At 36.0% G+C, this 25,231-nt stretch overlaps 1 protein-coding gene across 9 annotated transcripts in view; it reads left to right on the top strand.

Annotated features, from left to right (window-relative positions):
- Positions 1 to 25,231, top strand: part of DMD (dystrophin) — a 978,823-nt gene that overhangs the window by 167,023 nt on the left and 786,569 nt on the right. For all 9 annotated transcript variants that reach the window (XM_066314017.1, XM_066314023.1, XM_066314021.1 and 6 more), the window contains 3 exons: positions 20,974 to 21,066; positions 21,874 to 21,951; positions 24,856 to 24,948. In XM_066314017.1, the coding sequence (XP_066170114.1) occupies positions 20,974 to 21,066; positions 21,874 to 21,951; positions 24,856 to 24,948 (264 nt within the window). The remainder of the gene's footprint in view (positions 1 to 20,973; positions 21,067 to 21,873; positions 21,952 to 24,855; positions 24,949 to 25,231) is intronic.

Raw genomic sequence — 25,231 nt, 5'->3', positions numbered from 1 at the left:
TGGTGTAGAAAACTGTTCTTCCAGAGTTATCCTAGCAATATCTGGAAAAGTACAGTTTTGTTGGAACAACTGCTTTTGCTCCTGGTGCTTCTCTGGGCATATCTATGTAATAAGGGTTTGTGGTCTGTGCTAGGCACAGTTTTATGCACATAGAATAATTTTTTTTTTCTTACACCAGTAACACATTCATGCTGAAGGCATACTGAGACTCTTGACTAGTCTCTCAGTGATGAATATGCATTCTGTAGTTGGCAGAATTTTCTGTTATCAGCAGCATGAAGTATTTGGGTGCCTACAGTAAAATTCATATTTGAGATACAGTAATACAAGTAAAGAAACTGTATAAGAAATGTATATAAATAATATAATAATATAAAACAATAAATGTAGTAGTAATATAGAAGTATTTTACAAACACATGACTATCTCCTTTGTATTATTTATTGCCAAGGCAGGGCTCATCCCTAACGAGCTTTTGGTATCTTAGCATTTGAGAAAGCTGGCGTAACAACAGTCCTGCTACTATTTGGTATTCTGTGACTTGTTGTTTTTTTCCAGAAAGATTTAATTATAATCCAGTAATTTGAATTTCTATGTGTGGAAACTTAGCAGGTGGAATATTATTGCAGGACTCTTTGGATTTTTGAAAACGTTATTTTGGATACATTTGTTGAATTGTGGAAACATTATCTTAGAGTGTGTTATTTTAATGCAAATTTATTCAAGACTCTTTAAGGGACAGTACTTACAATGGGACCTATGTCTCTGAAACTGGTGTAAAGTATTGAGGGTGTAAAGTTTGTTGGTTCTGCATGGAGTGGGATTGTCCATTAAGAGCTGACTTTACAGTAGGACTTGAGAAAAGATAGTGCAAAGATTTGTTTCCATGTGTTGACCAAATCAATGATTAACCCTAATTTAACCCTAATTTGTAAATCTTACCATCTGGTGCCAGTATTGCTTTAAAGTAAAGAAGAAGATTTTTTTTTTACCAGAAGTGGTTGTTTTTTTGGGTTTTTTTTGTTGTTGTTGTTGTTTTTTTTGGTTTTTTTTTTTTTTTTTTTTTTTTTTTTTTTTTTTTTTTTTTGTTTTGTTTTTGGTTTTTGGTTTTTGTTTTTTGGGTTTTTTTGGGTTTGTTTTGTTTTGTTTTGTTTGTTTGTTTTTTTTCCCGGGTTGTCTGGGCCAGAGGGTTCGTTGCTGTAGTGAAATAACCAACAATGAAGAAATGAAAGATCTGTCCTTTTGCTTAAAGATCTTTCAGGGGCTTTCCAGAAGTCTTCACCTCAATATTTTTTTCTTGAACCCATACTCAGTATTGCAGTGCCTTACAGTGCCTTCAGTAAGGATTTTAGGCTGAGACTCCAACGTGTTTCCAGTACAGTTTTTTGAGATATACCCTTGCTGCAATCTCTGGAAATAGTGTCAGTGGTATGCTTGCTTGGTGATTATCTATGACCTCTACCAATACCAATGACGTGTTTTATTAAAAATAATCCTTTTGATTCCATTCTTTTGCAAGTCTTTCCATTGAGAGTTGCCCATTAAAATATGAAAGAGCTTCAACATTTGAATTAATGAAGCTAAGTCCTTGTATCCAAGCTATATAGTTTTGCAAAAGCAGTTTCCGGAGTCTTTGATTCATTAAGGACCTTTAAAATGTTACTTACTGCCTCGGTTCCATCTGAATGTCTCAGAAGCACACAAATTTATATTAAGACTCAGCTTTATACAGCTTCAAACAGCTTTTCCTACTTGCCTATTAAAAGAAATCCAATATAGATTTGAACCTAGGAAACAAAAAAAATTGACAACTAAAGTTTTCAACTTTTCTTCAGCTACATTCTTTGCACTCCAGATTGAATCATGATTAGGGGATGATTAATCTGCTGCTGTTCTATAGTGACTTAGTTTTTGGAAGATGTGACATTTCCCTGGTAGTGCCACAGTGCATTTCAAGTGAGTGGATTTAATGTTGTGTATGGCATAGAAACCAACTCATAAACTATCTCACGTATATATGTGTAAACCACACTGTTTTATTTTTGATGAAATATTAAAAGAGCCTTAAGTTAAAAAAAAATAAAATAAAAAGAAAAAAGCTGAAGACTGTGTTTTCTAAAATCTCATCTCACATCTCTTGAGTTTGTTCACTAGGCCAGAACATGCTGAGTGAATGAGAACTGCTTCTCATTCCATTCTCAAAAGATTTGTTGCTACTGAAACTTCTCTAGGGGGGGAGAGGATGACAACTCTGCAAGAAGAAAAAAAAAAAAAAAAAAAAAAAAAGTTCCTTCAGGCTGACACAAATTCTCAATTCCTGCTGCAGACTTCCTACTCCTGATCAACATCACCCCACCTTGGACTTAAAAAGAACAGATTGTTGTGTCTTGTATCATTTCTGGATTGACTGACTTTTATAAATAATTTTTTTGTCTCTTTTTTTAAAAAAAAAAACTATAGCAAGCCTAAAAATAATCTTTGTAGATGTTTACTGTTCAGTTAACTTTTTAGGTTAAGATGTTGCAAACAGGCCAATCTGACAGTAACTGCAGCACATAGGAGAAGGCTGAAGGATATTTATTCCTTTTCTAAGAAACTTTATCATCACAATTAGCATTTGATTCAGCTAGGCAATAGGGAAAATGCCTTTCTCCTCACCTAGTCAAAAATACTCATAATTTCAGTTTGATGATGATCTTAAGGTCTGAATTTAAAGGCCCAGTTACCTCCAGGTTTTGCACAGAAGGAATTTTAAAGCATTTTGAATTTCTCAGAAGCAGAGTATTCATATAATGGATATTTGCTTCATAAACTGTCATGGATGGAAACAGAGGAAAAAACACTATTTAGAACATTTATATATATATATTTTCTCAGAAATTCAAAGAACTATTGGAAGAAAACAATCCAGAAGCACTTTTAATTTTAAAAGCCCTTGCAATACTCAGTTTTCAATGATTTTAGATGCAATTCTTCGGTTTATTTATACATGATTCATTTCCTTCCCATTATTCATGGTAGCCCCTAAAATGTTTTTCTTTTATATCCAGATCCACTGGTAACTTTTTATTTCTTTAGAAATTATATCTGATATAGATAGATAGATAGATAGATAGATAGATAGATAGATAGATAGATAGATTTCAGTTCTTTATTCTGCTGTCTAAAAGGAGGGTTTCCAGATTAGGAATCTGAGCTGCCCAGCTGCTGAGGCAGCTCAATTCAAGGTCCAAGGACCAGGGTATGTCAGGGATCTGGTGGGAGGAGACATAAGTATGGAGCTTTTGAATCATTTGAATCCCCTGAAGGTGGGGATTCTACAACTCAAATGCATTCCTGTTTTATCCACATGGTCCTCTGCCAGGGAACCAAACACACAGCTTTTAAACTCTTTTAAGTGCATAAAAATTATATTAAGATACCCATCCATATTAAGACTTAATGATATAATTTACAGATTCAGGTTATATGGCCATCATAATCTTGAATTAAAAAATGTGAGGGTGAATTTGGTGTTATCTTCAGAAGAGCACTCCACAGAGGATAGGGTAGGTTTCACTTTCCATTTATAAAATGAAACTTGACCTGAAAAGATATTATGCTATTTTCAAGTGATATGGGAATTGGCCTCAGTAACAGAAGTGTAGTTTTTTGTGTGTTTAGCCTACTTTTCTCTAAGTAGATATATTTTAATGCAATGAGGACTGTCTGGGATGTGGTTTAGTAGTCCTTTAATGCACACTGCAGATGTTGATGACCCAAGAAGGCTTTCTGTGCATTTGAGGTATAGACATACATTCTTCCAAAATATACCCAGGTGGATCCTAATGCTGTAGTATAAGACATAAACAGGTATTATGTGCATTTTAATGTCTTAGCATAAAAATGTGAATTTAAGGTAAAGAAACATCTGTGAAATTAGGCATTTTGAATTTTTATTTAATCCATCATTGCTTTTTAAATCTACTCTCAGTAAATACAAGAATGGGGCAAGGCTGTCTTCTTTTAGTAGCAATGCTAAGAAGTTGCCAAACATTTTAGGGGAAAAAAAAAAAAAAAGACCAAAAATTCAGTCTGTATTTTGTATCTCTATTAATAATTTATAGCCTGTAAAAATAGTATGGTCTTTTTTTCAGGCAAAAAAATCAAGCAACAGACTAAAAAAAATCTAAATAAAAAAAAGGAGGAATCTGTGCAGTTAATTTCTACTACATCATTAAGGCGCAGTAAAGTAGCTGTAGGATGTGGGATATATCAGAGAGAACTTCAGACAGAAGCAATGCTCAAAATAGAAGGTTATGATAAGCCCTTACTATTGATAATAGCATTAAACCTTGGCATTATTTTCCCTAACGAGCAGAAAAATGATGTTTGTTGGGGTGTCTAGTTCTAAAGGCAGGCACAGCCTTTCCTCTACAAAAAACAAATGTAGAATCCTTTACAGGGTCAAAACTTTTACAGGTTGTTAAGATCCGGTTATTAAAATTATTAGGAAGTTGCTTCTGCCCAAATTCAAGTGCAGAGGAGACCACATGCCAAAGCCAATAGTATGGATTGTATTGATAAGTAAATGTAATATATATATATATATGTTAATAGAAAAAGAGGTAGTGGTGGGGAGAGAAAGAGTGACAGAGACAGATTAAGTAGAAAATATCACTGCTCCATAGATCCTGATGGCATCCTGTTGATCCTCTTCTGGTCTTCTCTGTGGTGAGATTCCCACAAAACAGAGTTCAATGGATTAATACATTAATTAATACATTAATAAATACATTCAGGCCAGGTGGGAATGCCCAGGTGCCTCCCCTGGGGGGACAAGTTTGACAGTGTTTCTTGTGACAGACTCTGGGTCTGTTGCATCACTTTGCATCATTTGCAGTCCTCTGGTGCAAGGCCTCAGGAATGAATCTGGGGGATGCTTTGGGTTTATGACACCTCCTCAGCTGCCTCTCACATGAATGTCCCATGTATGTGGCCTCCCTGGAGTGGTGAATTCTACAGCTAGGCCAGTTTGTGTGAGGGAGGATGGGTGTTCACTGCCTCTGAGCAGAGGTCACTCCACAGCCCCAAATCTCTCCACCTCCTCCCTTGGCTGTGGGAGCCTGTGCAAGCCTGACCTCAGCAGATGGGCATGTGGTTTATGACCTCCCCTGCCGTCAACCCAGCCACAGTTGGTTTTCAGGACAGCTTCTGGGTTTGGCTTTCCTGTGAATACATTCTTCTCCCTCAGCATTGTTTACTCCTCCCTAGACCTGAGATAATTGGGCAATAACATCACCGTTCTTTTATCTTGATTTCCCACATGGTGGCTTAACTCACAGTCCACAGTTTCAGTCAGGAGGCTTATTCACAAAGGGATGGGCTTTGGTCATTGCAGCTTCTTTATACAGTTCTGCCATAATGGGCCAAAAGTCCTTCATAACAATGTTCAAGCTATGAACCACATTATTTCAGTCTCTCACTGAGATTATGTGAGTTTCTGTAAAAAATAAGAGAGAAAAATAAGTGAGACTCTCTTAGAGTCTTCAGGTATGAATGAAATACTGTAAAGATATTGCTATACATTAACTATAGAAGTGACTCTCATACAAATATTTTGTGCAAGCTTTGGTCTTCAAACTGGAGTAAGTTCCTATCCAAGAGAAATCAATCCTTCTTTTTCTTGCAGTTACTGAGTTAGGATCCTGCATGCATGTGGCTTGGAAACATGATTGTCATCACAGCAGGCCTCTTACTTGCAGAGTTCTTGGTACTGACAAGAACTTAAGGCCAAAATCTGGCCTTCAGGAACATCAAAGAAACGTAACCCATCAGGGAACTGATGCTATTTGAAATTAGATTTTGGACTTTTCAAGACAGTGATCATTGCTTCTTCTGCACATGTTCTCAGCATAGGAAAATATGGTTGTACTCTTTGAAGTCTTCAGATGCCAGAGGCTTACTAGAAAATGCTAATACTAATAAAGGCTGATTAAACATTTGTATTATAATGTTGCAGCACCATGCATGTAAGTATTACAAGTACAATATACTTACACAGCTAGTGGATTATCTGTCAGAAAGAGGCTCAAGAGAGCCTCATCTGTTGTAGCAATTTCCAAACAATTCCAACTCTCTTTGGTTCCTTGTTTTCTTCCACCTTGTTGTTGTTGTTGTTTTGTATGTTTTGTTTGCCTGTTTGATGTTGGTGGGCTGTTTCTTGTAGAAATTAAAATGCTGTCTAGTTCTGTATTTCTTTTCCACTGATTGATGAGCACTGTGATATGTAGGTGGTTTCTGGAAGGGGAGAGGGCTTTTGTGTGGAAGGGATGAGTTTGCTTTCTTCTAAAGCACTTTGATATTGCCAATTAGTAGCTGTGAGGGAAGTTTGTCTTCAAGAGGCATTGGCACAAACAGTTGAAATTTATAATTATATTCTTCAAAGCCTCATAGTAGGTAATACTAATTTGTTAGAACTCATACAGTGAACGAAACAAGCCTCTTTCATAGTCTCTTTCTGATTATTGAATAGAACAGCTACTCACTGCCATATTTGAGACAACTTCAGGGTGGGAGGGATGGCATAAAAACTTAGGGTTTTTACCCTTGATTATTTTCAGCTAATTAATACCTCAAGTTTTAAGCCCCTGCTTTCAAGGAAGTTGGCACAGTAATTTGCTATAAAAGATTTTCAAATGATTATGTAAATGTAAATATTTATAATTCCTGAGAGTTTACTATTATAGATTTGAGAATACTCAGATTCCAAGATGTCAATTTCATGGTACAGTTCCATATTTAGTAAGCTAAGATAAAATTTTTTGGGTTTTTTAAAGGGCTATATTTTGGCTCCATGAGACAAAATAATTAGAATGTTAAAATGAATTACTGGGGTGTATATTGAAGATTTAGCAATGAAACTTTATTTTAATTTGGTTGCCTATCTGAAAACTACTGATTTTTTAAAAAACTCAAAATAAATTTTCTCAATTTCTTTCACTTGGAAAAGCTGTTGAGAAATTAGAAAAAAAAGTGAACATGTAAGAAGATCTGACAGATTAGATGTTTGTCAAAGTCAATGCAGTATTCAAGACAGATTTTGCTGGGGCACTGGAATATATGTACTGAAAAAGCTACATATGGTCCCTAAATGTGACATCCTTAAAGGCAGTTTGAATGACACAAGTAAAGGTGTGGTGTGCCAAAACCAGGGGATGCCCCATAGCTAAAAAATACAGTCAGCTGCAGATTTCACCTACAAATATAGAAAAGGTCTTTACAAATATAGAAACTTATGGAAAAACAAAGGTTGTTGTTCTGGCAATTCTGTCTTTAGCAATGTTCAAAGGCAGAAGATTAAAAAAATGTGTATCAGTAGAGCAAGCACATCATGATTATTTTTCTTCCCCCATAGTCTGACAGTCTCTAACATTTGCGAGTCACAGTTGCCACTGATCTACCACTTGTTTTTGGCGCTTAATAAGCTTTAGTGAATTTCTCTTCTGTGAACGTCTTAGTAACTCTTTGATTCAAGTCAGTTTTAGCATCTGAAGCCTTCTGTTGGCAACAGGTTCCACAGCTTTACTAACTCCTGGGTGAAGGAACACATCCTTCTGCATGTGCAGCTGCCACGTGCTGGCTTTATCCCAGGCCTCTCCAGCTTCTTTTAGTTGACCAGTGCTGTTTAGTATCTTCATTAATGACACAGACAAAAGGATCGAGTGCACCCTCAGCAGATTTGCAGATGACCTCAAGCTGAGCAGTGCAGTTGACACACCTGCGGCACATCTGGTGTCATCTTCCTGACACCAGATCAGCCACCCTTCTGGGTAATTCCCCCCGGTTTATACACTGTCATACTGGGCATGACAGTCTGTGGTGTGGAATATCCCTGTGGCACTTCCCTTGACCGGCTGACCCTGCAGAGATGCAGGACACAATTTGCCTTCTGGGTCACCTGCCCCAGCTGTGCTCCCTCCTAGTTTCTGTTGCTGCCCTTCTCACTTGTAGAGCATGAGGCAAAAAGAAAAGTCTTTGACTTGGGATAAACAGGACTTAGCAAAAACCAAACATCAGTGTGTTATCAACATCATCCTCATTCTTAATCCAGAACAGAGCACTGTAACAACTACTGAGGAGAAATTAATTAACTCTACCCAGCTGAAACCAGGACACTGTCAATGCAGAACTCCCTCTAGGATGAGACATGTTCAGGTTGTTCCAGTGCTGTAGACTCATAGAAGGATTTGGGTTGGAAGGGATCTTCAGAGGTCATCTGGTTCTCACCAGGGATATCTCCCAGTAAACCATATACAATCTTGAATGTTTCCAGCAATCCATCACACAACCTGGTCCAGTGTTTTACCACCATAAATGTAAAAGAAAATCTTCTTAAATCTAGTCTAAATGTTCCCTCTTTTAGTTTAAAAATATTCCCCCTTGTCCTATTGCTATAGGCCCTATTAAAATATCTGTCCTTGTACAAAAGAGCTTTAAACTGGAAATACAATACTCAAGAAAATTATTCAAACTGCTGTACATACTTCAGAATTTGCACAAAATTTGTTTCCATTTCAGGAAAAATGGAAATCTCAAGGTGACATTTGTCCCCAGATCATGATGTGTCTTTCTATGGAGCTTAAATAATTTTGTGGGAGTAAACCAGCCACATTTCCTAGAACTTTCATGAAAAATTTTCTGATTTTGATGATAAGAGAAAATTTTGAAAGCAGTAATTAACTCCAGAAAACCAGTTGTTTATTTTGTAAGTATCCTTGAATAAAGGCTCATTTAATCCTCATTGATTTAATAGTGTGTGACACTAAACAAAACTGGCATTACTCATAATTTTTTTTTTGCGTATTTTTGGTTTAAATTCCAGCATTCAAGGGCTGATTAATGTCAGGCAGTTGCCTGAGCAAGCCTACACCCTACAGTAAATAACACTTTTTAATTAGTCCTGATGTGGATTGGAGGCAGAATATCTGATTAACATTCATAGCAGCAGTGGAGTGAACTTCATGAATTGTGTGAACCCATGCATTGTGTAGCCCTCAGTAACCTCTCAGTGTTACATACATCATGTCCACACACCATCCATATATTGTGCTGGTATTTGCATAGCTGCTTCCCCAAGGCCCAGTAATTCTGAGGAGAGTGTGCTGAGTCAGGCACAGTGTCCCCTTATGCATTAGTCCTGGCAGGAATGATGTGTGGGCCTGCAGGCTGTGCAGGACCAGCCACTGGAAACTCACCTAGGCAGATCAAAGTGGGCGCCCAGGCCACAGGGGCCCCTCTTTGTGTACCCAAGGCTCTTAAGGTGTGAGGATTTCCATGACTCAAAATATCGTCATTGATGCTGTTCTATAGGCAGATGGCAGTGACAGGGTGGTGCCATCTGCAGTGGGCAGTTGCCCAGAATTCTTCTAGAAAAGATGCAGCTCTAAGTCTTTTTCTAAGACTCCTTAATGTCAAAGTTTTCTTCTAAAATTTTTTGAATGAAATTTTTGAAAGGAGAAATAGAATTGTCTTATGTCTATTCCTTTTGCTGCCTTGATTTATGCATTTAGGGATGTCTTTGGGGATACTCTTTTCTAGCTTCAGAAAATGGTTCTAATTTTGGAAGATGGAAAGATCTACAGTGTATATGTGGAACTCCACTGGTCAAGCTTTCAGAGTATGATCCTGTGAGCTCCTTGTCACTCTCTGAGCCCTGATGGCTGCAGATTTGAGTCTCTGAGACTGAGCTGTGTGCACTTCAATTCAGAAAGTCAAAACCATCTTCCCCAGGCTTTGGGGTTACATATCGTTTTCCATATTCAGATGGGTGGTACCTCTTGGATGCTGGTTCATGCCACTGTCTTCAGGCTGCTGTTATGTATTTCTAGAATGGTTGGTGGTCATCTGTTTCCTTTGTATAGTTTCAGGGTGAGGGCTACTTTTTTCACTGCACTACTTTTATAAGAATGACATGCAGAATTAAGATTAAAATGACACCCTACATTATCAGTTATATGTGTGCTCATATATAGATATATAGATATAAATATAGTTAACTGATGGGCACAACTTGAGGTATAATCCAACAAAAAGATAAACAGATTTCCAGAGCCATTCATAAGTTAGTAACACAGAAAATGCAACTAAAATGCAAGCTAAAATCTCATTATTTCTTCCTTATCCACTCTGCTACAGTCAATTTTTAATGATTGCTTTTAAAGAGAAATTCATCTTATGCTGCTATTTTTATTAATTATGAAAAGGATCCAGATTCACAAATGCAAGTTGTTACATAAATTCCCTTGGGATTCTGTGTCATTTACTGCCAGATATTACAAAAGAAGTATATGCCAATCATTTTCAGTAGGCTACCATAATTAGTTGTAGTGATTTAGGGTGCATTTGTATGTTACCTTCTAGTGGCTTAAACACAGCAACTTACTATGTTAAACATAACAAATATGTTGAACCTATTTACAGACAATAATGTGCAGAACTCATAGAAATACCAATTCAGAATCTCGTCAAGATGTTTTCTAATATTGTGACCAGTTATCATTTCATTTATTTGCCACATAAACAATTATTTGTGGTTTGATGAGCTGTGGGGAAAGGAAAATGAAAAATCCACAGTTTTTTCAATGTAAGAAAATTGTGTAATATATATATTTACGTTAGGAGTACTCCAAGAGAAAAATGGAAAAAATATATGGAGAAGAAACTAACATCCTTTTTCTTTTTTTCCCCCTCCTTTTCCCAACATCCTGGGCATACCAGATCATAGTATTGGTACCAGTTTGGGGGAATAAAACCTGAGGTTTTAGAGAGTGCTAGAATAATGGGCATATATCATCAGATAGTATAAAACCTAACTACAACATGCTTTTGGCCATTCATAAAATCTGAAAATGTATCTCATGACTTCTGTGAGATGTGAAGTAGAATGGTCTTGAAATGAGGAGCAGACTGGACTGTCCAGCAGTAGGAGAGTGGCTGTCACAGAGGTCAGGGTTGCTGCAGCCTTGAGCAACGGTGGTGCCACACTCACAGCTCATCCCGGGTGACCTGTTGTCAGGCTAGCAGGCTGCCATACATGTAAATTTGAATTAGAAGTTTTCTACTTCTGTTCTTTTCCTGCTGTTTCACTGTGTCTTAAAATTTTCTGCTGTTCTCATGCAAATACCATCCTCTTGCTGCTTTTTCTTTCTACGATTTCATTCTGAATGCCTTGAGTTTTTACATACAGAAGAGTGCTCTATTCCGGCCTACTTTGTAGTAGTTCAAAAAATGGTTAAGTTCGTTTGGATTTGTTTTGTTGGTTTTTAATAGAAATCAATTTCTCAGATTTAGATCATGAATGATGTATCTTGATATATAAAAAAATTAAGCCAAGCAATGGACTGCATTGAAAAACTGTATCCTTTTAGCCATGTAGTTTCATAGGCAGCTTTTCAGTCTTGACTTCTCCAGGTGAGAAAAAAAGTGGGATAATCTATTTAAAATTCCTGCCTGAGCTCAGGCAGAGGGGGTATACTCACTCCTTTAAGCATGTAATTTAAATTAAAATCCCACTTATTGCAAACAAGCTTGTTGGAAATAAGAACAGTGGTTGTAGGGGAAGTGCAAGAACAGCTCTTGGTTGCAGTGCATGCAGTGAGTCCTCCTGGGCTTCGACACAAAACAGCAGTTAATAAACTTCACTCTGAATACATAAATACTGGCTTTTCTTTGTCACCAAGTGAAAATGATCATCAGCCAGCTCATATATGGTGAGATAGCTTTTACCATTGCTGCAGATTTAAATCACAATATTTAAAATTAATTATTTATTAATTTAACTGTTCCCTGTAACAAGGTGACAGGGAGTAACTTTGTGTGGCAGAAACTCCAGTAAGTGATTAAATGTTTGTGACTCTTTAGTATGGAGGGTGAACCATCCACTTAGAGTCAGTACTGAAGGTTCAGTTGAGACAATGAAAATATGTTTGGAAGAAAAAAAAATTCAAGCAGTGGTATCTCAGATATATAAAGAGTTTCATTTTTATTTGGCTACTAAATTGTGTTTGTTCTTCAGGTTGACTGCTCACTGAAAAAGACTAAATACATAACTTCCTTCCTTCCTTATTTTCTGTATAATATAATACTCCACTTGCCTTTCATCATGCCTTGTGATTTTTGTTAAAATGATAGTCAGGTATTTCCTCAAGACATGTTAATGAAAGGCAAAAACCAAAACAATAAAACAATAATTATTAGGACTAGAAGCATGTCAGAAAATGTCACTATTCTTGCCTTTGAACTTTCTCGATGGGTGATGTCAAATCAAAGAAGCTGGATGATGTTCTACAATGAGTTAGTTTACCCAGTTGTCCAAGTTAAGGTATTTTCTCTGTTTGGGTGGGCACTGCCACCACTTTCCAAACACACAAATGGAGTTACCATGTATTTGAACCATTGTGTAGAGTCAAACTTAGTTTCATTCTAAAGCATTTGTGCAAGACACATCCTGTTTGCCTGTTTCACATCCTAGTCAGAGGGGAACTGATCAAGATTGTCTCTTGTTTATATAGCTTTTGTAATTCAAGTAATAGTGCTCTATAAATAGGTAATTTGTTAGTATAGACAGTAGAAGAGGTTTGTCTGTTTTATTTATTCTCAGATGAGATTATGTACCTGAAAGGATTCCAAAATAAAATTTGGAAATTCCACTTATCCTTTATACATCTTATATATTCAGTGTAGACAAGGTTTAAGCTTTAAGCTGATGAAAAAAGTACTGCTGAAGCCTGTCTGTCAGTAAGAGGAGAATCCTAACTCAGAAAGGGCATCTTCATATAAGAGGAAACATGCTACATATCCTGGATCTCTTTGCATAAAAATCAAGCTGTTCTCTAAGGTTCAGAACACCAGTAAGACAAAAGGCAAAAAAATCAGAATGTATCTCTGCTGTCTGAGGTTTTGCACTGAAGCTCATTATTTTCATCAAGACTGGAGACACTCCCTTTTTTTCTGTTTTCTAATAAAAGGAAATAATAATGTGTAGGAAAAATAATTACTTGAATAGCAAATATTCATGGAACAGTCTGTTAGGAAACTCTTCCTCTCTTAAATGAGAATTTTAGCCAAAGTTGTTGCATTTGGCATCTGCTAGATGCAGTTTGTATCTCCACTTGTAAGTGGATTGGATCTTCCTTTCAAAAACCCTGCAATTTTATCTTTTCAGCTCCTAGTGTTTAAAAATGATTCTAAAACTCTACCCACTAGAGCCTCAAAGAATACCTAAACAGTGTAAATTAAAACAATACAAGTATTCTCAAACATGTAAATATAATTAATGTTTCATCTTGTACAGAAAATTACATCTGAGGTAAGACTATAAATAAAATTAGTTTTTTAGTATATGGCAGTTTTCTTCTTTATAGCTTTCTTTGAAGAGTGGGGAACATAATTATATTTATACCTGAAAAGAAAACCAGCTTCATTACAGTCAGTTGTTGGATTGCATGAAGCTGGCTGTTCTGTCAAAAGAAGAGCTCCTGTCCTTGACTCTAAATTGATAACTCACTCTTCAAACCTTGTAGGAACTTGCTCAGTGTATGTTCATTCCCACTTCCAGCAGGTTTCTTTTGATGCCATTGCCAGTCCCCCAGTCCTTAATGGCCTTGAACATCATATGCTGCAAAATAATAAATGCTTTAATGACGTTTCCTGGCTAGATTAAAATGGTGAAAAAGACAGCTGCCAGATTTGTTTTGTGTATCCCTGTCAGCTTTGTATTGTTTAAAAGAAATGCCGTAGATGAACTAACCTTGAACACCCATTGCTTGCTAAACAGAAGTTTTGTTTCCTTTAAAATATTTAAAATTACACATTTACTACTTTTAATTAAGAGGTGAATGTCTGTGAGGTAAGAAAATGGGGTAGATACACCAAAATAATTGTGTGTGTCAATGCATCTCTCTTTCTGTTCTGGGTGTGTATGACACTTAAAATTAGATTTTCTAATTTATTTTAGAATGGAAATAACACAGCATTCCTCAGAAACTTGGATGTGTGCAAATGTCCTTGTCTGTAATGACACTAGAAGAAAAGAATGTCTGTGCTGAGGGGAAAATACACTTTTACAAGAACTAAAGTCCCAGGAGGGTCTGATATCATTCCCTAACTTCAGGGTCTGAATATGAAACCATCTTCTACTCTGGGAATGTGTGTCCTGTGCATGAACATGAGCTGCCTTCAGACCTTCCCCCAGATCCCTCCTTAAGGGTAGTGTTGGGTGTTGTGGGCCTGCTGCAGGCACTGTTGTTGTTCCTCTGTTGAAAGCCACAGGAACATTTGGTTGTCTGACTGGGAGAACAACGTGGCTTTTTTAGAGGAGGGTTGTACAGCTTCCTCTCAGTTGGTCAGTAGCAGTCATTTCAGTTACTCCTCTATGTAATTCCCTGAAAAAATATGTTAAAGAACAAAGAAGGAGATGTCTGTGATGAAGCCTGGGAAACAGATTGCATCCCTGACAGTAAGGAAGCAAAGTGCTTGTGCAGTGTTTGACCTCCAGCTGACCAACAAAGAACTCCAGCTGCAGCTGAAGAGGTTCATCCAAGTTCTAGCAGGGAAAAGAATGCTGAAGGGAGAGAGGATGGTATGGCTGGCAAGTTATTGTTTGATGCTTCCCACGAGTCCATGAACCTAAGGCCTAATTAAACAATGCTTCATGCATCTTTCTTCCCTCTGGAGTGGGACAATATCCTTTTCTGCTGTAATAGTAATCCAGCATCCATGAAAGAAAATGTCAGTCACTTTGATGAACTTCCCAGCAGAATTGAACAGACCAGAAGCAAAGATGTTGGGGAGAGAAATTGAACTTTTAATATATTTAGTAGAGCAAGAACAAGCACTTATAGTCCTTCTTTTATTAAAACTGACTTAAAAGATCTGTTGAGAGTAGTTCAATATAATTTCTTTATTGTTTCACAGAGTGAGACATCAAATATTTTGATTGCAAGAAAAGGCTGATTCTTTAAAGTCTTACTGAGGGTAACATATGTGAGCCAACTAAGTTTTTATTTCTTTCATACTGATATCTATTCAGGAAAATTTAGAGATTTACAAATTGAACTTGGGAGAGTTACTTGAAAAAGTTATCGAAAGATTCATGGTTTATGTCCTTCTGCCATTTCGGATTGTACCTTGTCTTTTAAGTTTTTTAATTATCAATCTGCACTCTGAGGTCCTGGCCAAACTGCAGGGCACCTCTGCCTCTCTATTCCATAGCCCTGCATGCTGGGGGCACAGATGGAATGAATTGCAGCTCCCTTCCAGGCTCTGCAGTTCAGGTTTCCTGCCCCTTGTTGAGTCAAAGGCCTTTTCCTAAGATCAAATCTCAGTTGTTTATCTGTCCTAAAAGTCTGAAAGACTTCTGTATCTGTTACTTTTAATGTAAGCTGATCTGCCTATGTACACCTAATATAACCTTAAATATTTTGTCTAATGCCATGATGAACCTTGAATTTCCTGTCTTTAGAGTGCCTTTTCTCTTTTTAATTTTTTCTGTTTCTCGCCATCTTCTGATAGTTTCAGTTGCTAGATTTGCCATATGAACTGATAATAATAAGCCAATAATGCTGTAAAATGCATAAGAAATATCATCCAACTTGTCTTACTGTAATAATCTTCTTACAGTCTAGTCTGCCTCAAATGAAAAGTGTAATGTAACTGCATATTTGTCTGCAAAAGAAAATGAAAAGTCAGAGATGTCTTCAGCCTAGTTTTTACCCTTTGTAATTTTTCTTAAAAAAACATGAAAATGTATCTATTACATGACATTTTTAGGAAGCAGAAAAAAGATATGCTTATTAAAAAACTTCAAATAATAGTTGTGTTTCAATCTTCTGTTATCATGTATTTTGCTGGAGCTGTTATTATGGACTCATTGCTTGAAATTTTGAGTGCTTGTGAATCTTAGGAAATAGAAGTACACTTCTACCCTTCATGTTTGTGGGAGAAAATTTATTACTTGTGGTTTAAGCCTAGCGGGTAACTAAGCACTGTGCTGCTTGCTCACTCCACACTCCCTGCTCCTCCAGTGGAATGGAGAAGAGAATTAAAAGGGAAACTTTGGAGGTTGAGATTAAAAAATTATAATTGATAATAATAATAATAATAATAATAATAATAATAATAATAGTGTTGTAGAATTGAAAAAACAAACCAACCAACCATACAGATAATAAATAATTATTTATTAATTTAACTATTCCCAGTTAAACCCCAAGAAAAACAAGTGATGCACAGTACAGTTGCTCACTACCCAGTAACAGATGCTAAACCCCAATCCCCTGGCCTGTGGGTGGCTGGGATGAGGGAAGTGAGTGAGCAGCTGTGTGGGGTTGCAAACTGGGCTTAGAACAGAACAGATCTTTCTGGTGCCCAGTGAAAGGCTGATATGCCAGACCCTTAAATCCACACAGTCCAGTAATCCTGGTTATCCCTCTCCTCCACCTGATTGGGGGCATGTCCCTCTAATCTTGATCACAAGATTCCCCATTTCTTTCTCTTTGAAGTGGACAAGGACTTCTTCCTGAAGTCAGTAATGTGATCAGCCCTTCCATTCTGCCTGGGAAACTGTCCACTGGAAGTTGGAGCAACAACTTTCCTTAAAGAACCCCATTTGTAGTTGTTTTTGCCTGCCATTTCTACAGCCATGCTCTAGGGTCGAGGTATGCTTTTGATCCCACTTCCTCATATCCTCTCCATGGTCCCACTTAAACCTCAACATTTGTCCTTGATCACCATCTCTTCCTTTCTTTTCCTCCCTTTTCTCAACTCTTCCCTTTCCTATTTCCTTTCCCTTTGCTTCACTTTCCCTTAATTAAGAACTTACCTCTACTATTTTCTTCTAAAACATAAATACCAGCATTTTTATGCTCATAAATTTTTTTTTTTCAGCTTTGATTCATTGGAGAGCCAGTGTTCATTAACAGATGTCTCTGTGCCTTTTCTGGGCAAGTTATTTTTTAATTATTTGATGATGTTCTCTGTATTTCTTTAATAATTACTGACTTGTATGTAGCTCTGAATAGAGAGCTTTTACAGAATACCAGCTTTTCATGTAATACTTCCCACAATATTAGCTTTCTCCGTAATGTATCTGATGAATAAGCTCATTAAATAATTTAGTTGTTTGATAAAATTTATTTGTAAAATTTACATAGAGACAATGAGGTCTATTATAGAGTCTTTGGAAACAACACAGGAATGACAATGAAAGTAGACAGCAGTAAGATGAGTAGAAGCTTGATGTTTTGAGATACCTAAATGTATTCAAACCAAAATATTTGCAACTGCAGTTATCTATTAACACTTGATTTCAGTCTATTTCCTTATTTTCCTCCTTTTTTTTTTTTTTTTTCTTTTTCACCAGCTTTTGTGGTTTTTAGGGAATGTTCTTTGGTGTAAAATTGTTTCAGTTGCTGTTTGAATTTGGGACGCTTTGGAGATATCAATTTAATCTTCTTAATACTGGAGGCATTCTAGAATATGTACATGCAATTGAGTTACTACATGGAATTCTCTGAGTATGCTTCACTCCCTTACGAGACCTGGGGGAAGACCCTACTGCAAATTCCACGTTTTACTTACATGTTGTTTGTACAGTACCACACAGTTCTAAGACTACAGCTTATGTAATTGACCATGGTGTAGTGTAGGGTATTTTTGGTTTGGTTTTTTTTCTGTACCAGTGTAATCTGTGAATTCATTTCCTCAGTCATTATTTAAGTTGGAGGGTTAATTAAATCCATGATAAAACAGGAATTTTATCTTCCTGTATGTATCATGTTTTTTGGTAATTTTCTTTTAAAATAGATGCCTTGGATTTCCTTCAGATCTCCTTGTGTTGTGTAAAGATAAGCAGTTGCAGCCAACAGCTCTATCAGTTAACCAAGAACATTTGTGTTTTAACATTTATTTCACTTAAAGGCACTAAATTAAAATTATATATAAAACTGCCATATGCCTAATCCCTAGTCTTTCTAGTCATTCAGATTTTAACAAAGTCTTATCTTAGCCTTTAATTTTGTTCTAGTTCTAGAAAAGAATTTCTGCTTCTGGTGAAAAGTCATCTTGTGCTACACATCCAGTATCTTTAGTCCTTCCTGTGTCCTGTACTCTCTCTTGTTTCCCCCTTCTTTCCCATCACTGTGGTTTTGATGACAGACAATTGAGTGAGAACCAACAATTCAGACTGAAGCTATTTTGGGAATTTTTTAAGTTTACATTTTGGATAAGTTTGTAATATAAGGTGACTAATAAATCAGCATGCATAAAAAAATGGTAGACAACAGTCTCCTGAAGATTTTCATTCCTCTTGGGTAAAGGGCAGTGGTTTTAAGTCACAACCTGAAAAAGTTTATTAATAATCTTATTTTCAGCAAGAATGTATAACAAATGACTAGACATTTGTTTGGCAAAGACATTGGTTAGCCATGCTTGGTTTTTCACTGTTTTCAAAAGTTTGAGTTAACAGAAACTTTCCAATGACGTGATAAATTTACCTGACGCAACTTTGATCTCTTTGTATCTCAGCACTTACTGCAATGTCGATCCCATGAAGGCATTCAATCTGTTTGAGAAAGAAGACATAATTACCCCATTGCCAGAAAAGCAGCACCTTCCTCAGGTTTAGAATGATATGTGTGGCACTAGTGTTGGGTGCCTTAGTGTATTTTTAGTTGTGATTAATGGAAGGTATACTTCCAAGACCCTAAAAAAATCAATGGAACTTTTGGTTTAAGGTTTACTTGTAATACATTTGTAATTAATATGTCCTGCTGGGGATGCTACTGTGCTGTGTCTTTATTTTCTTCCTGAAAGCTTTCCCAAAGAACCCGCCAAACAAAAACCATATTATTTGTTAAGCAGAATTTTCAGCTGTCTACATTGATTTCAACATAAACGTTATGAATAGCTTAAGTGCTGCAAAAGGGAGGAAAGACAGAGACAGAGGCAGTTATGAAGGTTGATTCTATTTTTCCTGTGTGATACAAACCAATACAATTATATTCTATTGTCAGAATGTCACTGTGCTCATATTCCCAGAGAGATTCAGTAGCATTATGGGTGCAGCTCTTTCACAGTGTTACAGAAGGGCCTATTGATCACTCCAACTTTCTAAAGAATGTGAAAAAGCTCCCTTAAACTGCATAGATCTTCTGTTTCCCCTCTGCAAAAATGACTTCTGTTCTCCAAGATCAGGGAACAAAATAAGGTCTGTGAGTTAGTTGCATGTTTTAATCTTAAATTTGTCCTACAGCTTCAGGAATATTGTACATGACTTGACTCGCATAATGACACGATTTCTTCATCCCATAATGTAGAACATTTTTATAAAACTATTTCTGATAAAAAATGTGAAGCAGGAAATATAGTTGCTGGATATTGTTACTTAAATAGATTATTCAAGGTATTGAGTAGTGCAATTAAATCATATTTGTATCTGTTCAGGTATTTAATAAAGTGGCAGCATATGTGTTAAATAGAAATTAGCTTAGTTGGAATGGGTTGTGCATGGTGTGAAAACTGTCTAGAAAACAAGGATTCCCACTGCTGTAGAAAATTTGTGTTGTGGATTTGTTTGTTCCACGAAACAGAAAAAAGGCCTTACCAAAAAAATGAAGGGATTGAAAAGAGCTTTTGCTTCAGAAGAGCAGTCAGAGAGCAAGGTCATGGCACAACAGCTAATAGCACTGAAGTCAGTGCTGTACCCATAAAAATGTATTGTTGAGGAAAAAATAATTTAGCACTGGATAGTGTTCTTAATTCTAGCCTCTGTTTTAGTAACCTTCCAAAGGAATTGGTACTTCCTAACAAAATACATCTTCCATAAAACTCCCAGCCAGCTCTAATGAGGATTGCAGTGAGTACCAGATCAACATTGCTGACAGGAAAGCAAATGTTTTCTCTATAATACAGATTCCCTGTTTGACCTTGCTCTGTGGTAAAAATGGAAGATGTGGAATGTAGGTCAGCACGGCGTCAGTTCTAGAAAATTAAAATACAGACACTTCCTCTCAAATCAATCAAAGCATCCATCCAACTTCACAAATTAGAAGAACTGTCCTCATGTGAAACTATTTTGCATGGCACAAAATAATCACTACTTTTTATTGTGGTTCTCAATAGCTCTTATACACACAAAAATATCTAAAAAGTCATAGGTGCACATAAAACTTGCTCAACAACCAGACTATAAAAAATTATCTCTATATTTTTTATATTTCATGCTTTAGTCAAAGCATCAGATCAGAAATTTGGTTTGAATTTTAGAAAGAGTGATTTTATTTTTTTTTTTAGCATTGTCATATGGGGGAAAATCACAGGTATTTTCTTTCATTTTTCACTGCTGCTAAGTACAAAATATAAGTTGTCTGTCAGCCACTTAGAGAAGCAAGGCCACAACCTAGTACAATTCCATGCCCTATTAACATGGATCTATTTCTAAGATCCTGACTAGAATTAGACTGGCTCATCTCTCTCTTTCTACCTCCAATTTTTTTTCTGACACACAGAGGACCTACTAAGCATTTAAATTTTGTATCACTTCCTGTGTATTTGGTTTGGTTTTTTTTTTTTTTTCCTTGTTTATTTCCTTGGGGTTTTTCTTCAAATTATTTTGTTTGTTTATTTCTTCCTGATTTGCATCTTAATTGCCAAGTCTTCTTTGTTTCCTAGATATATGAGTATTTAGTTCTGGCTTTTTTTTTTTTTTAAATAATGTACTTGAAATAGAGTAAGCATCATTGTCTCTTAAACAGTAGAACCTTGTTTAAGACAGATATATGTGAACGAATCCTGTGAGCTTAAATGCATTTTCCTCTTTTACTTGTGTCCTGCATTCCATATATATTCTGACATTGCCTTTTTATAGCTTTCTGGTCTTTTTTTTATTATTGTTTTTTGCCATTTGAACTAACCAGAACAATTGTTTCGTTTCAGTTCGGAAGACGTTACATTGAAGACCTTTTTAATGATTTTCGAGATGGACGAAGACTTCTGGAGCTCCTGGAATGCCTTACAGGCCAAAAACTTGTACGTGGAAACTATTTTTAGGGGTCTAAACAGGTTTCAGTTTCATTTTAAATTGAGGAAACATTTTGACTGAGAGCTATGTTAGACAGTAACACTTTGCAAGGCATATACTTGAAAATATTCTACTTTATTGTATGTACTTAATAAGTATGTGTCACAGAGAAACAAGACTGAGGCAGGGTTAATTTAGTTATCTGGATTTGAGCTGGAACAGAATTTAATGTGTAGAACTAGAATGGTTTTCTAATGTCACACATATGGTCCATCTTGTCTGATTGTACTTTGTCTGAAAAGAGAGAACTGCTTGCTCTTATTAACTTAGAAATTCTGAAGTCACACAGTCACACACATTTTTAATGTCTTCTCTTGTGTTCCTGGTTGGACTTCGTATGTACAGCATCTTCTCATAAGAAGGCTGTGAGATTTTGAATCAAAATCCAGAGATAATATACTTGTACATAAATATGAAACAAACTGATGCTTATCTGTTTAGTTGCCATAGCAATGTTCTTAAATTGTGCCATGCAGAAGACAACTAATCATGAAAAAAAAAATCTGGAATTATCTAGTTTTATATGCATTTCAGTGATTTCTTCACTGAAAATTACCTTCAAACTGTGGATCCAGTTTGTTTCAAAATTGACTTTATTTCATATTTGGAAGCTGCATAGGCCCAGTGCATGTTAATATTCTGTTCTTATAAAGTTATGAAATAGAAAATTACAAGCATATATAAGTTTTGAGTTACATATTGTGTACTCTACATTCTGCTTTTGGACAGTCAAGTTTGGTTTACTTTCTTTGTAGGCAAAAGAAAAGGGCTCCACAAGAGTTCATGCTCTGAACAATGTCAACAAAGCAATCCACGTTTTGCAGAGATATAATGTAAGTATTCAGCCAGCCAGGCTCAGAACAGCCTCTAGACAGCACACAAAATGCATTTTAGGTGTTGAATCAAATAACACCTTGGTCTGTAGTATAAAAGTACTGGAGTCAAAGCAGCTTTATCAATGTGGTATATCGATGTGGATACTTTGTCATTCACCATCAGGGTTAAATGCGTTTTAAGGTGTTTAAAATTCTCTTCCAGCAAATTTTGGCTAATATGTCTATAATGGGTGCTGCGTGAAGACAAATATGCATGATTTTATTGTAATAAGTGGTGTTTAAAATAATTTTTTAGAAGTTATGTGCAAGAAGTCATCCATAGCTGGTTGCAAGATGCTGCCTATCGAAATATTTACTCACCACCTCTGACAATTATGAAATCAGAAAACCCAAGGCTTTTCCTACAATTTTTTTTTGTACGTTTCAAAGGAATTTGTCTTTCGTGATTCAAAACTCTAATCATATCAATATCACTTTCAATTCTACCTAGTAAAGGTTGATTTTTCAAGCCAGTATCCTGTTAATCATTCTTAAGTAAATATTCCCGTATTATCTTCCTTATGCAGGCATTCTAATGGACCCATAATTTTAGCAGATATTTCTTCTGGCCAACCAATTTAATCATAACTCTGCTCAAGAAATAAATAATAATAATTTTAAAAAAACCTCTAACACTAGCTTAGACTTCACAGTAAGAGGTGGCAAACCAAAGATAATTCATTCTGTGCTGGGTATTATATTGGATTTCTTGATAGCTGCAGGAGGTCACTAATGCTTGAGTTCAAGGGCTGAATAACGTTATTGATTTTATATATCTAAGGTAATCCACCTAAAGATTTGTACATAAATGAAAGTGACCTTATAAGATTGACATAAACACCTCCAGCTTGATTTTTCTTTTTATTTAATGGAATTTGATGTAAATAAATAGAAGAAAAAGCTTCCAATTTTTCAAAATCTGCAACATTTGGCATTGTTGGGGGAAAAATCATCAATACATTATTTCCCACAATACAAGAAGGTTTTGATTGCATAACTGGTTACAAATAATCATAGAAAATGCTTTTTGAAGTATTCAGTGTTTATCAGCTGAATCCACTGGTGTGCTTTTCACTCATTTTCCAGAATACAATAATAATCCCTTTCAAATCTGGCAAGAAAATAGAGAGAATTCCAATTTTAGAAGATAGAAGAAAAAACTATGTTTTAGAAAGTGAAGTGGTCATCCAGCGGCCATCATATTCATGTAATGAAAACCTTGTAAACTATGTAAAAATTAGTATAGTATATATAGAGATATATTGTATCTTGTCAGTATGAAGTCGAAAGCTTTGCCTCTGAAATAGTTTCCTTAAGCTTCAATAATTTGATGAATGATTTCTCTGGGATTCCAGGAATGTAAAATCAATGGTTCTAAAGTGAATTAAAGCCTGGGAGTAGTCTAGATTTTTCTGCTGATATGTTCCTTCTTTGCTCTGAGGTCCTGTTGTCATCTAGATGGTGAAAAATGCTGCAGCTTCCAGTCAATCCATTTCACAGGTTTTTCTGTTCCCATGGAAAAGTGACAGTGTTGAGGGAGGAGTGTGGAGCCCAGGATAGTCTCAGACCTCCCTGTGGCAAAGTGGGCAGTGTTTCTTCTGCTTCAGTAAAACAGATGTGGGCTCTGTGTGTTCAGGCTTCCACTTCCAAAAATGGTTTGGTCTGTAGAATAGGCAGGCACTGCCCTAATAAATGTTGCAGGGTGTCACTCACTGCAAGAAACTCCATTTTAAATTTAGCATCTAAAGTCTAAGTTCCATCTGGGAAACATTTCAAGACATTGATGGTTAGAATGAATAGCCATTTTTATGTGCTTTTAGTACAAAATGTGGAATTGTTGAAAAAAAGAGCTCTTTGAGAATTTTAGAGTTCCTGATAAAACACCTAAATTGTACAAATGACCTATACATAGATGTATTGAAAAAAAACAAACCAAACCAAAATTAAAATAAAGCAGCTTGTTTTGAGGGTGCAAAACTTCAGTCATTTTGCAGATGTAACTTCAAACACCTTCAAAAGTGTACTACAGGCTGTGGAATGTAATTTGGGAAGGAGTGGGGTACTTTGACATAAAAAAAAATCAGTTCTGACCATAAAAAATTGCATCTATGAAACAGCAAGGATGCCAATTTTAGAGTCATAATTCTGTCCAAATGTGCAGGACAGCTTATAATCTTTATAACCCTGAATTTGGCTTCTTTATTCACATAGTATAAAAAGTGGGGGAGGGTGAAGGATCATTTCCCATGTGGAGGAAGGAAAATTCCATGGTGGCAAATAATGATGCATTATGAAATTGCAAATGCATGATGAAATTATGGAAAACAACATTACTGGATGAACTGTTGTGGAAAAAACTTGCTTAGGTCACAATCACTGTTTTATCTGTATGCCAGAACACATCCTGTATTTCTCTTTACACATTATAGAATTTAATTAAGAAAAATTAAGTTCTATTTTAATCTAAATATGTAATGTCTTGGGTTTGTAGGTTCTTACAGTGTCTAGATGTGTGTGTGTTAACATTCAGTAAATTATATTATGTATGGTACTATAAAGCAGAGTACAGTTTTTCTGTCTGTGTGATTTGTATTTGTAGAAGCTTAATATAAAAGATATTTGAGTTATTATAACTATTACTTTTCATTTTATGTTTCACAACATGCTGTAACTGGAATAATAGGAACTCCAGATCACTGCTGTTTTTTTCCAGAACATTAATTGTGCCATTTATAGAATGTGAGTTGTATGTTTATGGAACAACAGAAACCAAATGGGATATTTACCTTGGCCTATCCCTTCATCTCCTTTCAACCTCTTATGCTTATTATTAATATTTTACAATTTTTTTTTCTATAATAGGTTGATTTGGTAAATATAGGGAGCTCAGATATTGTGGATGGAAATCATAAGCTGACCCTTGGTTTGATCTGGAATATAATCCTCCACTGGCAGGTGAGTGGCACTGCTCATTACTTCCTTTGAAATACCTTTATTCCATGATCTTTTCCTCATTATTATCCAGCAACAACCTACAACGTAAATCTATACATTGCAATGTGCTAGATCAGCTAATATCATGGCAGTCTGCTTACATATTATCAGGGATACTGAAAATATTAAAAAGACAAAATAATTTTTACTGGATTAGAAGAAACTTTTTTGCCTGTAATATCACAGTCAGATATTGCAAGATGATATATATGAGTTATCCCAACAAAAATGGATCGACAAAGCC

Source organism: Sylvia atricapilla, chromosome 2 (genome assembly GCF_009819655.1).
Source record: "Sylvia atricapilla isolate bSylAtr1 chromosome 2, bSylAtr1.pri, whole genome shotgun sequence".
In the NCBI taxonomy this organism is placed as follows: Eukaryota; Metazoa; Chordata; class Aves; order Passeriformes; family Sylviidae; genus Sylvia; species Sylvia atricapilla.
The sequence above is the reverse complement of the archived record's forward strand: the minus strand, read 5'-3'. Positions and strand labels throughout refer to the sequence as shown.